At 50.0% G+C, this 15,795-nt stretch overlaps 1 protein-coding gene across 1 annotated transcript in view; it reads right to left on the reverse strand.

Moving 5' to 3' along the window:
- The window catches only part of ghrhrl (growth hormone releasing hormone receptor, like), a 52,197-nt gene extending 37,265 nt beyond the window's left edge, over positions 1–14,932 (reverse strand). Inside the window, exons 1-3 of the mRNA XM_080213596.1 lie at positions 14,846–14,932; positions 6,714–6,819; positions 1,102–1,209 (exon numbers count right to left, since the gene is read on the reverse strand). Coding sequence (XP_080069722.1) covers positions 1,102–1,209; positions 6,714–6,819; positions 14,846–14,932 — 301 coding nt within the window. The remainder of the gene's footprint in view (positions 1–1,101; positions 1,210–6,713; positions 6,820–14,845) is intronic.
- Between the last annotated feature and the right edge of the window lie 863 nt (positions 14,933–15,795).

Here is a 15,795-nt window from a genome sequence, read left to right on the forward strand (position 1 = left end):
GGAATCGAGCCGCGCTGTGGGGCAGCAGTGCTAACCACTATGCCACCCTGCTGCCCCAATAGGGAAAGGAGACTCCAGAATGTTCTCTCAGATTTGCTGAAAACCATCGCCTCCCCACTTTGCATGGCGCACCGGGCATCTGTGAGGTATATTGTTATGGGGTTGGGGAAGGAGTGGCAGGGAAGTGGGGTGGGGGGGGTGCGTATTCCTTGCCCAGTAGGCGTAACGTCAATCAGTACCACGCTAACTTTCAACGTGTCTACCCTCAGTGGGTACCAGGGCCTCCTCAATTACCTGAGGGGGGGTGTCCTCCACCCCTCAGGGTCAGGAAGCCCCTCCCTTGAGGGCTGCTGTCCAATCTGATTGACTGATAACTCTGTCGCTCCCCCCTCCCACAACAGCTCCTGATATGAGTGGTGACCACTGCTCAGACTCTACACAATCCCCAGGAAGGGAAAAACATGGACTCAAAGGTAAGTCCAAACATTTTGGTGGACAGGGGAGTGGAGGCCCCAAGGAAAGGGAGTGTGGGGAGTTAGGTTTAGGAGGCCAGGAGGGGGAGGCACAAGGGTGAGTACCCCACCTTTATTCATTCAAATCTCTGTGACCTGTATCCTAACTCACACAAAGCCCCGTTGCCCAATCACCCCTGTTTCATTCATTCCTGGGACATGGGTACCACTGACTAGGCCAGCATTTATTGTCCATCCCTAGTTGCCCATTTCAGAGGGCAGTTGAGAGTCAACCACACTGCTGTGGCTCTGGAATCACAGGTAGGCCAGACCGGGTAAGGACGGCAGATTTCCTTCCCTAAAGGACATTAGTGAACCAGATGGGGTTTTTCCAACAACCGACAATGGTCAAGAGTAGATTTATAACTCCAGTTTGTTTTTTACTGAATTTAAATTCCACCACCTGCCGTGGTGGGATTCGAACCCCCTGGCCCCCAGAGTTTCTGGATTAACAGTCTGGCGATAATACCACTAGGCTGTCGCCTCCCCGATTCTCCAATTTTATAAAGATTGCCCCTAGCACCTTGAGATGTCTTTAAGCTGACGCTGCTATATCAACGTAAGCTGCCGTAGTTTTAGTCATCCTTACCTAGTACTGGGCTAAACTGCAGGAAAACAGTCGGACAGGACACATTTACAATCTCTCCATGAGTAGCCTGTGGCCAGCACAACGCGCTATCCCATATCCTCTGGCAACCTAGAGGGCAAGAGGAGGGAAGAAGGCAAATGGTCAGCATTAACATTCATCACTGGCAACTGCACTCATTGTAAATATTGTCTGAGATTAAGGATTAGACAGGGTTAGATTCAGAGAGAATGTTCCCAATGGTGGGGCAGTCCAGAACTAGGGGTCATGGATTGAGGGTAAGGGGGTAAACCTTTTAGAAATGAAGTGCGGAGAATTTTTTTTTTATTTATTAGTCACAAGTAGGCTTTCATTCACACAGCAATGAAATTACCGTGACAATCCCCTAGTTGCCACACTCTGGCGCCCGTTCGGGTACACCGAGGGAGAATTTAGCACGGCCAACCCACCTAGCCAGCACGTCTTTGGACTGTGGGAGGAAACCGGAGCACCCGGAGGAAACCCACGCAGACACGGGGAGAATGTGCAGACGCCGCACAGACAGTGACCCGAGCCGGGAATCGAACCCGGGTCCCTAACGCCGGGAGGTGGCAGTGCTAACTATTTCTTCACCCAAAGCGTGTTGAATGTATGGAATTCACTACCACAGAATGGAGTTGAGGCCAAAACGTTGTGTGATTTCAAGAAGAAATTAGTCATAGCTTTGGGGGGTAAAGGGATCAAGGGATATTGGGGGAGCGGGGGGAGATCAGGATATTGAATTTGATGATTGGCCATGATGAAAATGAATGGTGCAGTAGGCTCGAACGGCCGAATGGCCTACTCCTGCTTCTAGTTTCTATGTTACTAAGACCAGATTCTATTAGCAATGTAGGTGTTGTGTTTGACCCCACGGTGAGCTTCTAACCACATAACCACTCTCTCTGCCCCTCCTCCTGTCTCTCTACTCCTACCTCCGAAACATCGTCCGACTCTGCAACAGCCCCTGCTCATCTGCTGCTTCAGCCCTTACCCAGTCCGATGATTTGATTTGATTTATTATTGTCACATGTATTAACATACAGTGAAAAGTATTGCCATGCAGACAAAGCATACCGTTCATAGATTACATTGGATAGAAGGAAAGGAGAGGGTACAGAATATAATGTTCCAGTCGTAGCTAGAGTGTAGAGAAAGGTCAACTTAATACGAGGTAGGTCCATTCAAAAGTTTGAAGCTGTTTTTGAGTCGGTTGGTACGTGACCTCAGACTTTTGTATCCTTTTCCTCAAAGGAAGAAGGTGGAAGAGAGAATGTTTGGGGTGTGTGGGGTCCTTGATTATGTTGGCTGCTTTGCCGAGGCAGCAGGAAGTGTAGACAGTGTCAGTGGATGGGGGGCTGGTTTGTGTGATGGATTGGGCTTTGTTTACGACCTTTTGTAGTTTCTTGCAGTCTTGGACAGATCTGGAGCCCATACCAAGCTGTGATACAACCAGAAAGAATGCTTTCTATGGTGCATCTGTAAAAGCTGGTGAGAGTTGTAACTGACATGCCAAATTTCCTTGGTCTTCTGAGAAGGTAGAGGCATTGGTGGGCTTTCTTAACTATAGTGTCAGCAGACCACACAGTTTTTTTAGAGTTTATTGATTAGTGCCATAAGTAGGCTTACATTAACACTACAATGAAGTTACAGTGAAAATCCCCTGGTTGACACACTCCAGCACCTGTTCAGGTACACTGAGGGAGAATGTAGCATGGCCAATCCACCTAACCAACATGTCTTTGGACTGTGGGAGGAAACCGGAGCGGCAGAAGGAAACCCACACAGACACAGGGAGAACATGCGGACAACGCACAGACGGTGACCCAAGCCGGGAATCAAACCCAGGACCCTGGCACTGTGAGGCAACAGAGCTAACCATTGTGCCAGTTGCTGGTGATCTAGACACCTAGACCTCTAGACGTGACCAATCTCCCTTTGACTGTGCGTGCGCCCAGCTTTGCAGCAGCAGGGAATGTTGCGTGCGTTACATACGCTCACAGCTGCCAGCTGGCCAGAGTCCACGCCCAACATCACGTAGCTAATGTATCTGACATTGTCCATGGGATAGAACATCATATTCAGCTGAGTTTATCACTTGACAGTGCAACAATCAACTTAAAGGGAACATTGGACTTGACCTTTCCAACTCGTCACATCCTGCCTCCCGTCTGTCACCCTACACATCACTCTGGATACAACAAGCCATTCAGTCCAAGAGCAATTAGCAATGGACAACAAATACTGGCCTTGCCAGCGATGCCCACACCCCATGAAAAATTTTACACCTCCTCGGGCGAGATCTCCCTGGAGTCCTGGCCAATGTTTATCCCTCAATCAGCTTCACAAAAAAACAGCCAATCTTGGCATTCTCACATTGCGTCTTGTGGGAGACTGGTGGCTTTCTTCCTCCATTACAACAGTAACTACACATCAGAAGTGTTTCGTTGGCTGTAAAGAACTTTGAGATATCCAGTAGTCATGTAAAGCACGATGTAAATGCAAGTTTCCCTTTCGCTCTGGGTCCATTTCCTACTTTTTAAAACTTGCATTCAAAAGAATGTGGGTGTCGCTGGCTGGGCCAGCATTTATTGCCCATCCCTAATTGCCCCTTGAGAACGCGGTGGTGAGCTGCCTTCTTGAATCGCTGCAGTCCCCAAGGTGTAGGGACACCCGTTAGGGAGAGAGTTCCAGGATTTTGACAGTGAAGGAACAGCGATATGTTTCCAAGTCAGGATGGGTGAGTGGCTTGGAGGGGAACTTGCAGGTGATGATGTTCCCAGGCATCTGCTGCCCTTGTCCTTCTAGATGGAAGTGGTTCTGGGTTTGGAAGGTGCTGTCTAAGGAAAATTGATGAGCTGATGCAGAGCATCTTGTAGGTAGTACACACTGCTGCCACTGTGGAGGGAGTGAATGTTTAAGGTAGCAGATGTGGTGCTGGTCAAGTATCCTGCTTTGTCCTGGATGATTCACAGTCCTGTACTACTCTTTGTCAAACTTGCGTCATCAATCTGTTACCGTTGACTATGTGTTGCCTTCCAGCCTATCACAAACCTTCCTTTTTGCTCCTTTTCCACTTTCCCTGTTTCTTATTTGCTTTAAAATCTCTATAGAATCTTGACGGTGCAGAAGGACACCATTCGGCCCATCAAGTCTGTACTGACAACAATCCCACCCAAGTCTTAGCCCCATAACCCCATGCATTTACCCTAGCTAGTCCCCCTGACACTGAGGGGCAATTTAGCAGGGCCAATCCACCTAACCCGCACATCTTTGGACTGTGGGAGGAAACCAGAGCACCCGGAGGAAACCCACACAGACACGGGGAGAATGTGCAAACTCCACACAGACAGTGACCCAAGCCAGGAATCGAACCTGGGTCCTTGGTGCTGTGAGGCAGCAGTGCTAACCACTGTGCCACCGTGCCGCTGCAAACTTTACTCCAGCCCTGAAGAAAGTTCATTGAGTTGAAATAACCTCCTGGTTCCCTTGTGTTGCGTTTAGGGGGATGTCCCGATGATACATTGCTGCCTCTCAGCACCAAGGACCCGGGTTTGATTCCTGGCTTGGGTCACTGTCTGTGTGGAGTCTGCATATTCTCCTCGTGTCCGTGTGGATTTCCTCTGGGTGCTCCGGTTTCCTCCCACAGTCGGAAAGACATGTTGGTTAGGTGCATTGACCATATTAAATTTCCACCTTAGTGCCGGTGGGACTAGCTAACGTGGGCTTAGGGGATAGGAACTGGGTGGGACTGTGGTCGGTGCAGACTTGATGGACTGAATGGCCTCCTTCTGCACTGTAGGGATTCGATGATGCACTGGGGAATCCCTCTGGGAAGCTCCCAGGTAAAGGTTTACCTGGCAATTGCCCAGAAGTGCGAACTTTCTCTAGCTGGGAACCATACAACGGAAATAACTGTAATAGTTAACTTTAGTTTACACTGAAAGAGTTTGAATGAAAAAAAGCGCTTCTAACTTTAGAGTAATTATCTCAAAAAAATCAGACCCAGCCCCATATGGGACACACCCCAGAACCCCAAACCCCCGCCCCCAACAAAGCACACGCCATGCCCCCAATCTGAGACCAGACACCTCAACCCTCTCCCCAATTCTACCTTGCCATCAAACCTTGCTCCCCCCCTCTCCTCCCCAGAGTCTGAATATCCACTCTCTCACCTCTGCCCGGTCTGACTCTGTAACCTCCTCCCCCCTCTCCTACTCCAGTCCCCTCTCCTCCCCTCCAGGTCTGAGCACTGCCCTTTTTCCAGTTCCCATACCCCAAAAAAAACTCAACTACCCAACACCCTGCCCGCTCCTGGTCTGATCAGGGCAGGGCTTACTCAGTTAATGGTAGGATGTTGGGGAGAGTTACAAAACAAAGAGATGTAGGGGTACATGTTCATAGCTCCTTGAAAGTGGAGTCACAGATGGACAGAATGAAGAAGACATTCAGCATGCTTGGTTTCATTGGTCAGAACATTGAATACAGGAGTTGGGATGTCTTGTTGAAGTTGTACAAGACATTGGTAAGGCCACACTTTGAATACTGTGTACAATTCTGGTCACCCTATTATAGAAGGGATATTATTAAATGAGAAAGAGTGCAGAAAGGATTTACTAGGATGCTACATGGACTTGATGGCTTAGCTATAAGGAGAGGCTGGATAGACCGGGACTTTTTTCCCTGGAGATTGGAGGCTGAAGGGTGATCTTAATGAGGACTGTAAAATAATGCAGGGCATAGGTCAGATAGAGAGTCAACATCTTTTCCCAAAGGTAGGGGAGTCTAAACCTAGAAGACATAGGTTTAAGGTGAGAGCGGAGAGATACAAAAGCTCCAGGGGAGCAATTTTTTTCACTCAGAGGGTGGTGAGTGTCTGGAACGAGCTGCAGAGGTATTAGTAGAGGTGGGTACAATTCTGTTTTTTAAAAAGCACTTAGACATTCACATGGGTCAGATGGGTATAGAGGGATATGGGCCAAACGTGGGCAATTGGGACTAGCTTAGTGGTAAAAATTGGACAGCATGGATAAGTTGGGCCGAAGGGCCTGTTTCCATGCTGTAAACCTCTATGACTCTGTGACCCCCTGACCTCTGCCCACCCAGGTCTGTCTCCCCGCACTCCCAGCCGTCCCCAGGTCTCCTCCGCCATTGCAACTCTCGCCTCCCCCCGTACCCTCACACCCCACCAGGTCTCGAAGCCAGCCCCTCTGTGCCGATGGATCGGTGGCACCTTTCACTGCTCCTGTCTGACCCAGCCTGAGGGAGGAAGGTTGGGTGAAACAGGGGCTTTGGAATTTCAACGAGGGCAGATCCCACCAGAGGGAGAATCGCCGATGATTGTCCCTCCAGGAAGATTCCAGGCCTGTTACTCATTGTTCTCTCTGTCTGACTCCTTCAGCATTTCCGGAACATTCTTCCATTTCAGATTGATTTATTGTCTCGCTCAAAGGTTGCTCGGAAATTGGAGGCAAAGGAATTCAGTCCTTGAATTGTCCAAAGGTTCAGACAGGATATTGAGAGGAGGGTTGTAAATGCGTGCGTGTTTGCGCAAGCCGTTCCGAAGAAACTAACGGCAGCAAATGTGAGTTACTCACCCTGGATTGAGGCATTCCCGTTCTCCTTAATGCTTTGTAAACATCGGTCTTCATCTTTCTTTAGCTCGGTTAGGATTTCACATTCCGGATGGAGTTTTCCCACGATCTGAATGGGGTGAGACAAGTACATTGAATCCCTACAGTGCAGAAGGAGGCCATTCGGACCATCAAGTCTGCACCGACAACAATCCCACCCTACCCCTGTAACTCCACATGTTTACCCCGCTAGTCTCCCATACACTTCACTAGCCCGTAATCTATTAGGACTGTCCTTATCTCTGAAATCTCTTACAACCTTACCTAGTCCAAAGATGTGCGGGTTAGGTTGATTGGCCATGCTAAAATAATTGCCCCTTAGTACCCTGAGATGTTAGAGGGATTAGTGGGTAAAATATGTAGGGATATGGAGGTAGGGCCTGGGTGGGATTGTGTTTGGTAGACTTGATGGGCCGAAGGGCCTCTTTCTGCACTGTAAGGTTTCTATGATTCTAATTCTGAAACTTCCATCAAACCTCACTGCTTCTGTCATCATCCACAGCCTCCATTATCTCTGTAATCTTCTACGATCGTCCTGTAACCATCTTAACCTTGGAATCTCCTACAACTCACATCTCCCCTCCGAGCCCCTCGCAACCCTCATTCTCCACCCCCCTTCCCCACCCTCCAACGCCCTCACCATCCCTCTATCATAGAATCCCCAGTGCAAAAGGAGACCATTCAGCCCATCAAGTCTGTACTGATCTCCGACCGGCCAATTTACCCAGGCCCTATTCCCGTAACCGCATGTATTGACCTCTCCAACCTATACATCTTAGCCATGATGAAGGAGCAGCACTCCGACAGCTCGTGATTCCAAATAGGAGACTATTATGTGGCATGGGGGTCGCTGGCTGGGCCAGTATTTATTGCCCTCCCCTAATTGCCCCTTGTACTGAGTATCCCACTCGGCCGTTTCGGGGGGAGTTGAGAGTCAGCCACATTGCTGTGTCTCTGGAGTCACACATCGGCCAGACGGGGTAAGGGCAGCAGATTTCCTCCCCGAATGGACATTAGTGAACCAGATGAGTGTTTCCGACAATTGACAACGGTTTCATGGTCATCAGTAGATTCTTAATCCCAGATATTTTTTATTGAATTCAAATTCCACCATCTGCTGTGGCGGGATTCGAACCCGGGTCCCCAGAGCATTACCCTGGGGTTCTGTATTATTAGTCCAGTGGCATTACCACCGTGCCAGCACTTTTCTAATGCCCCTCATTACTTTATAGAGGTCTATAAAATAATGAAGGACACAGGTCAGCTAGATAGTGAACATCGTTTCCCAAAGGTAGGAGAGTCTAAAACTAGAGGGCGTAGGTTTAAGGTGAGAGGGGAGAGATACAAAAGGGTCCGGAGGGGCAATTTTATCACACAGAGGGTGGTGAGTGTCTGGAACAAGCTGCCAGAGGTAGTAGTAGAGGTGGGTACAATTTTGTCTTTTAAAAAGCCTTTAGACAGTTACATGGGGAAGATGGGTATAGAGGGATATGGGCCAAACACGGACAATTGAGACTAGCTTATCATAGAATCATAGAATCCTACAGTGCAAGAGGCCATTCCGCCCATCGAGTCTGTACTGACCACAATCCCACCCAGGCCCAATCCCCTTATCCCCATGTGTTTACCCGAGCTAGTCCCCCTGACACCCAAGGGGAAATTTATTATGGCCAATCCACCTAGCCTGCACGTCTTTGGAGTGTGGGAGGGAACCGGAGCACCCGGAGGAAACTCACGCAGACACGGGGGAAAATGTGCCAACTCCACTCAGACAGTGACCCGAGCCGGGAATCGAACCCGGGTCCCTGTGCTGCGAGACAGCTGTGCTAAGCACTGTGCCATCGGGCCACCCCGGTGGTTTAACGGTTAAAACAAAAAGGGGCGGCATGGATAAGTTGGGCCGAGTGGCCTGCTTCCATGCTGTAGACTTCTATGACCTTCTCACGCATGTCTTCTGTGTCAAATTTCTGACAAAGAGGCCTATTAGACTCGAACCGTTGGGCATAACTTTCATGGCGCCACTGATGTCAAAGTTCCTCCGAATGGTTCGCTCCTTGTTCACTCTCTGTGGGTTGGTCAACATTTTGGTAATCGGACTCTCACAGTTTAACTGCATTTTTTTGTGTGCTGAACACGGTGCCAGCCTTGACCCAAGGGACAGATCAGCCAGATGTCGTGGCACACATCGGTACCAATGACGTAGGTAGGAAAAGTGAGGAGGTCACAAAGAGAGAGTATAGAGAGCTTGGAAGGAAGTTAAAAAGCAGGATCCCGAGGGTCGTAATCTCAGGATTGCTACCTGTACCACGTGCCAGCGAGGGTAAGAGTACGATGCTTGGGTGGATGAACACGTGGCTGAGGAACTGGTGTAGGGGGCAGGGTTTCCGATTCTTGGACCATTGGGACCTCTTCTGGGGCAGGCGGGACCTATACAAGAGAGACAGGTTACACCTAAACTACAAGGGGACCAATATACTCGCAGGGAGGTTTGCTGGTGTTATTGGGGGGGCGTTTAAACTAGATTTGCAGGGGGATGGGAACCAGAGTGCCGGGGCAGATAGTAGATTGGGGGTAAAAAGACAGGTTAGTTCAAGCAAAATCACAAATGGAAGGGTTGACTGTGGTGGAAGTAATCTTTTGAGGTGTGTCAATTTCAATGCCAGGAGTATTGTGGGGAAGGCTAGGGGAGAGAAAAACCAGAGGGCATGGGTTAAGGAGAAAAGTTTAAAGGGAATATTAGGGGGGGATTTCTTCACACAGAGAGTGGTGGGAGTGTGGAATGAGCTGCCGGATAAATGCGGGGTCACTTTTAACATTTAAGAAAAACTTGGACGGGTTCATGGATGAGAGGGGTGTGGAGGGATATGGTCCAAGTGCAGGTCAGTGGGACTAGGCAGAAAAATGGTTCGGCAACAGACAAGAAGGGCCAAAAGGCCTGTTTCTGAGCTGTAATTTTCTCTGGTTCTATGATAATACTCTTTCTCCTGAGTCAGGAGTTAGGAGAGAAAGTCCCACTCCAGAGCATGGGGGTAAATGCTCTGGCCCTGCCTGCCCTGGGAGGGTGGGATGGAAACTTTGATGGACTATTGCAAAGTCCGTTGACCTCAGGGCAGGAATTGATAGCCAAGGGGCAGGCGGGACTGGAAAATCCCACTCTTGAGCACATGCTATCAGCGGCTACCGTGCAGTACAGAGGCAGTGCTGCACTGTTGGAGCGGCCGGCATTTAATTCAGGCCCTGCCTACCCTCCTATCTCACGGCATTAAGCACACCAACAACTGATATAGCGCCTTTGACTACAACAAAGCAGGAGGAGCATAAGAACATAAGAACATAAGAAATAGGAGCAGGAGTAGGCCATCTAGCCCTTCGAGCCTGCCCCGCCATTCAATAAGATCATGGCTGATCTGTCACTGCTCAGTTCCACTTTCCCGCCCTCTCCCCATAACCCTTAATCCCCTCTCTTATCAAAAACCCATCAACCCGCGTCTTAAAAATATTTAGCGAGGCAGCCTCCACCACTTCAACGGGCAGAGAATTCCAGAGATTCACCACCATTTGAGTGAAGAAGTTCCTCCTCAACTCCGTTCTAAACCGCCCCCCTTTTATCTTGAGGCTGTGCCCTCTAGTCCTACTGTCCTTTCTGAGCGGGAAGAGTCTCTCCACCTCTATCCTATCCATCCCATTCATCATCTTATACGTCTCAATGAGATCTCCCCTCATTCTTCTAAACTCTAACGAGTACGAGCCCAGTTTATTCAGCCTCTCCTCATAGCTCAACCCCCTCAACTCCGGTATCAGCCTAGTAAACCTCCTCTGCACTCCCTCCAGGGCCAAAATATCCTTGCGCAGGTGCGGCGCCCAAAACTGCACACAGTACTCCAGCTGCGGCCTCACCAATGCCCGATACAGCTGCAGCAAGACCTCCCTACTTTTATATTCAATCCCCCTCATCATAAGACAAATTGTACCACACCCTCAGGACACAGGAACGCGGGGTTGTAGCACGTGGGGTAGGATGTAAATTACAACACAGGTTTATTGAATAGCTGTTAACTCTGCAAAGGCTGGGCCTAGACTGAGTCAAAGCCTGTGACATCGCTAGCCGATGATATCACAATCTGTACACCTGACCATAGAATCCCTCCCATGCAGAAGGAGGCCATTCAGCCCATCGAGAGTGCACTGATTCTCCGAAAGAACATCTTACCCAGGCCAACCAACCACTGCCCAATCCCCATTACTCCCGTACATTTACCACAGCCGATCCACCAAACCTACACATCTTTGGACACTAAAATGCAATTTAGCATGGCAAATCCACCTAACCTGTACATCTTTGGACACTAAGGGACAATTTAGCATGGCCAATCCACCAAACCTGCACATCTTTGGATACTGAGGGACAATTTAGCATGGCCAATCCACCAAACCTGCACATCTTTGGATACTGAGGGACAACTTAGCATGGCCAATCCACCAAACCTGCACATCTTTGGATACTGAGGGACAACTTAGTATGGCCAATCCCCCTAACCTGCATATCTTTGGAAACTAAGGGGCAATTTAGCATGGCCAATCCACCAAACCTGCACATCTTTGGATACTGAGGGGCGATTTAGCATGGCCAATCCACCTAACCTGTACATCTTTGGACACTAAGGGACAATTTAGCATGGCCAATCCACCAAACCTGCACATCTTTGGATACTGAGGGACAATTTAGCATGGCCAATCCACGTAACCTCCATATCTTTGGACTGTGGGAGGAAACCCATGTAGATACAGGGAGAATGTGCAAACTCTACACAGACAGCAACCCAAGTCGAACCCAGGTCCCTGGCGCTGTGAGGCAGTAGTGCTAACCACTGTGCCATCCAATACTGAATGTTAGACTCTTAAAGTGACCACGCAACAATATTATAACAACCTCAAATAAATAACACAAAACCTGACAGTAAGCCACATTAGGAGATAACAGAATTCATACAGTGTAGAAGGAGGCCATTCAGCCCATCAAGCCTATGCTGACAACAATCCCATTCAGGTCCTATTCCCGTAACCCCACATATTTATCCCCTGATACAAAGGGTCAATTTAGCAGGGCCAATCCACCTAACCCGCACATCTTTGGACTGTGGGAGGAAACCGGAGCACCCGGAGGAAACCCGCGCAGACACGGGGAGAATGTGCAAACTCCGCACAGACAGTGACCCGAGCCGGGAATCGAACCCAGGTCCCTGGAGCTGTGAAGAAGTAGTGCCAACCGCTGCGCTACTGTGCAGTTACCTCAGAGAGTGGTGCAGCGGATCACAAAAATAGAGGGAGCCAGGCCATGGTGGGACCTGAAAACAAGGCCATTAGAAACTAGAAGCAAGAGAGAGCCATTCCAGCCTGCTCCGCCATTCATCACCGTCATGGCTGATCATCCAATTCAATATTCTGACACCCCCACCCACCCCGCCCCCCCCCCCCCCCTCCGCTTCCCCTGATTGAGGCGTGTGTTAAACAGGAACCAGTGTACATAGAACATAGAACATTACAGCACAGAACAGGCCCTTCGGCCCACGATGTTGCGCTGACCAGTTAAAAAGCAATGACCCTCTAACCTAAACCAATCCCTTTCCATCCATAAACCTATCCACGGATCTCTTAAACGCCCCCAAACTAGGCGCATTTACAACTGCAGCAGGCAGGGCATTCCAACCCCTCACCACCCTCTGGGTAAAGAACCTACCTCTGACATCCGTCCTATAACTAACCCCCCTTAATTTAAAGCCATGCCCCCTCGTGCTAGCTTTCTCCATCCGAGGAAAAAGGCTATCACTATCCACCCTATCTAAACCTCTAATCATCTTATATGTTTCAGTAAGATCCCCTCTTAGCCGCCTTCTTTCTAGCGAAACCAACCCCAAATCCCTCAGTCTCTCCTCATAGGACCTCCCCTCCATACCAGGCAACATCCTGGTAAACCTCCTCTGCACCCTCTCCAAAGCCTCCACATCCTTCCTGTAATGTGGGGACCAGAACTACACACAGTACTCCAAGTGCGGCCGCACCAGAGTTGTGTACAGTTGCAACATGACGCTGCGACTCCTAAAAAGTGTAGGTCAGCAATGGTAGAGGTGATAGCTGGAAGGATCTCGGTGTGAGTTAGCACACAGTCAGCCGTGTTCAGGACCACCTCAGTTTGACAGAGGGTGCAATTAATTCATGAGTGGGACATGGGTGTCGCTGGCTGGGCCAGCATTTATTGCCCATCTCTAGTTGCCCCTTGAGAAGGTGGGGGTGAGCTGCCTTCTTGAATCGCTGCAGTCCATGTTCTGTGGGTTGGCCCACGATGCCGTTAGGGAGGAAATTCCAGGATTTTGACCCAGCAACAGCGAAGGAACGGCCGATATATTTCCAAGTCAGGATGGGTGAGTGGCTGGGAGGGGAACTATGAGGTGGCACGGTGGCACAGTTGTTAACACTGCTGCCTCACAGTGTCAGGGATCCAGGTTTGATTCATGGCTCGGGTCACTCTCTGTGTGGAGACTGCACGTTCTCCTCGTGTCTGCGTGGGTTTCCTCCGGGTGCTCCGGTTTCCTCCCACAGTCCGAAAGATGTACTGCTTAGGTGCATTGGCCATGCTAAATTCTCCCTCAGTGTACCCGAACAGGCACCAGAGTGTGGTGACTAGGGGATTTTCACAGTAACTTCATTGCAGTGTTAATATAAGCCTACTTAATAAGAACATAAGAACATAAGAAATAGGAGCAGGAGTAGGCCATCTAGCCCTTCGAGCCTGCCCCGCCATTCAATAAGATCATGGCTGATCTGAAGTGGATCAGTTCCACTTTCCCGCTTTCTCCCCATAACCCTTAATTCCCCTGTCTATCAGAAACCTGTCTACCCGTGACTTAAATATATTTAGCGAGGCAGCCTCCACCACTTCAATAGGCAGAGAATTCCAGAGATTCACCACCCTCTGAGTGAAGAAGTTCCTCCTCAACTCTGATCTAAACTGCCCCCCCACTTATCTTGAGGCTGTGCCCTCTAGTTCTGCTATCCTTTCTAAGCAGGAAGAATCTCTCTACCTCTACCCTATCCATCCCCTTCATTATCTTATACATCTCTATAAGATCCCCCCTCATCCTTCTAAACTCCAACGAGTACAGACCCAGTCTATTTAGTCTCTCTTCATAGGCTAACCCCCTCATCTCCGGTATCAGCCTAGTGAACCTTCTCTGCACTCTCTCCAAGGCCAATATATCCTTGCGCAAGTGCGGCGACCAAAACTGCGCACAGTTACTCGCAACACTAATAAATAAAAGCTTAAAAAAAAAACTTCCCGGAAAGTAACCAAAAGAGAAAATGCTGGAAAATATCAGCAGCTTTGGCAACGGGTCGTCTGGACTCGAAACGTCAGCACTTTTTTCTCCTTACAGATGCTGCCAGACCCGCTGAGATCTTCCAGCATTTTCTCTTTGGGTTTCAGATTCCAGCATCCGAAGTGATGTAGTTCTTTTCCAGAAAGTAGACCCGTGAGATTCACATACCTCCGTCACTCACTGCCCCCTTCTCCCCAACAAATATCGTTACACACATACCCCTGCATTCCCTTCTATCTCCCCCCCACACCCCCACCCCCATCTGTTGCCTCCAGCCTGGCAAGTATATTTCTTCCTCATTTCCGATCGTTTCCGAGACTCACAGATCCTCGGCTGGCCAAAGTTAAGCAGTTTCACAGCTCTGACAACTCAGGGCGCGTCTCCCGAGCTGTTTCTGCGGAGGGCTCCCGGTGGTTTATCCCGCCCCGTGGTTTTAAAGTGTGGATTGTCCAAACAAGCCAGGCGGGCAAACAAAAAAATAGACTCACCTCGTAATCCGACAAACCGTTATCAATGTTTGCACTGCGCTTATGCTCAGGCAGTGATTTTGCATCTGATGTTTTAATTCTGCCCCCTGGGGTAATCGCAACAAACACCGCGCAGAATGCTTAAAGGCTAAGGAGCTCTGGTTCAACGTCCCCCCCTCCATCCCTCCTGACTAAGCGTCGCCGGGTGGGCGCGGGCTGTCCCGAGAGCCCTCGTCGAACGGGCAGGGATACTCACGGTTGCCGCGAGGAACACCGCACACCAGACGCACCCCCGGCAGAGCCTCTTCATGTCGGGAGCGAGCCGAGGTCTAACATGCCTCATCCTCTTGAGATCCATGTCAGTCCGGTGAACGGGTGCCACCCATTTTACACTCCCCCCCACCCCCCCCACTCCACTCCCTCCCTCCCTCCCTCCCTCTCAGCCAGGAGGGTAAGCTGTCAAAATTGCAAGTCAGCAGGTAATCCGGGAAGCAATAAAAAGGGACAGATCCAGCGAAAAGGGTGACCTTAACCTTTGGCTGGTGGTAAACGATGAGTTAACGGAAAGGTATGTAAATGGCGAGGGGAATGTCTTTCGATATGGGCAATTAAGGCTTGGCGTAATCATAAACCATTGTACTTTCAAGCAATCATTTACTTCACAAAGTCGACTGTGTCACTGGCATCCCGGAGCATTGATCTTTCGTTTCCCTTCATTGTTGCGTGCTTTTTTTTTTAACCATCTTACGATTAACACCCCCCCACCACCACCCCCCAACCCCCCCCCCCCCTCCCCCCCCACCACACCTACCCAACTAGACTTTGACAGACAGAAGGAGTGTCAGCCCCCAGCTGCTGCCTCCAACAAGGTGGCCAAAAGGCAGATCTCCGGCCAGCGACGCAAGTCCGCGCCGCCAGCGGTTCGTGGGGTTTAAGCCCCGCTCCCGGGACGCCCGTGCCCCAGGATTCAAGCTGGCGCCCCCGCGGCGCAGGGGTTGAGGGAGTGCTGCACTGTCAGAGGCGCTGTCTTCCGGATGAGATGTTTGAGCCTCTCTTGCCTCCCTGGGCGCGTACTTAAAGGCGTTACTCGGAAGTAGGGCAGGGCGCCCTGGCCAATATTTCACCCCCAACCACAAAGAGGCCATGTTTACGTTTTGGGATCTTGCTGTGCACATGTTGCGGGTAGTGATGTCAGAGAGTACGGCA

Source organism: Carcharhinus amblyrhynchos, chromosome 2 (assembly GCF_965287045.1).
Source record: "Carcharhinus amblyrhynchos chromosome 2, sCarAmb.v2.hapA, whole genome shotgun sequence".
In the NCBI taxonomy this organism is placed as follows: Eukaryota; Metazoa; Chordata; class Chondrichthyes; order Carcharhiniformes; family Carcharhinidae; genus Carcharhinus; species Carcharhinus amblyrhynchos.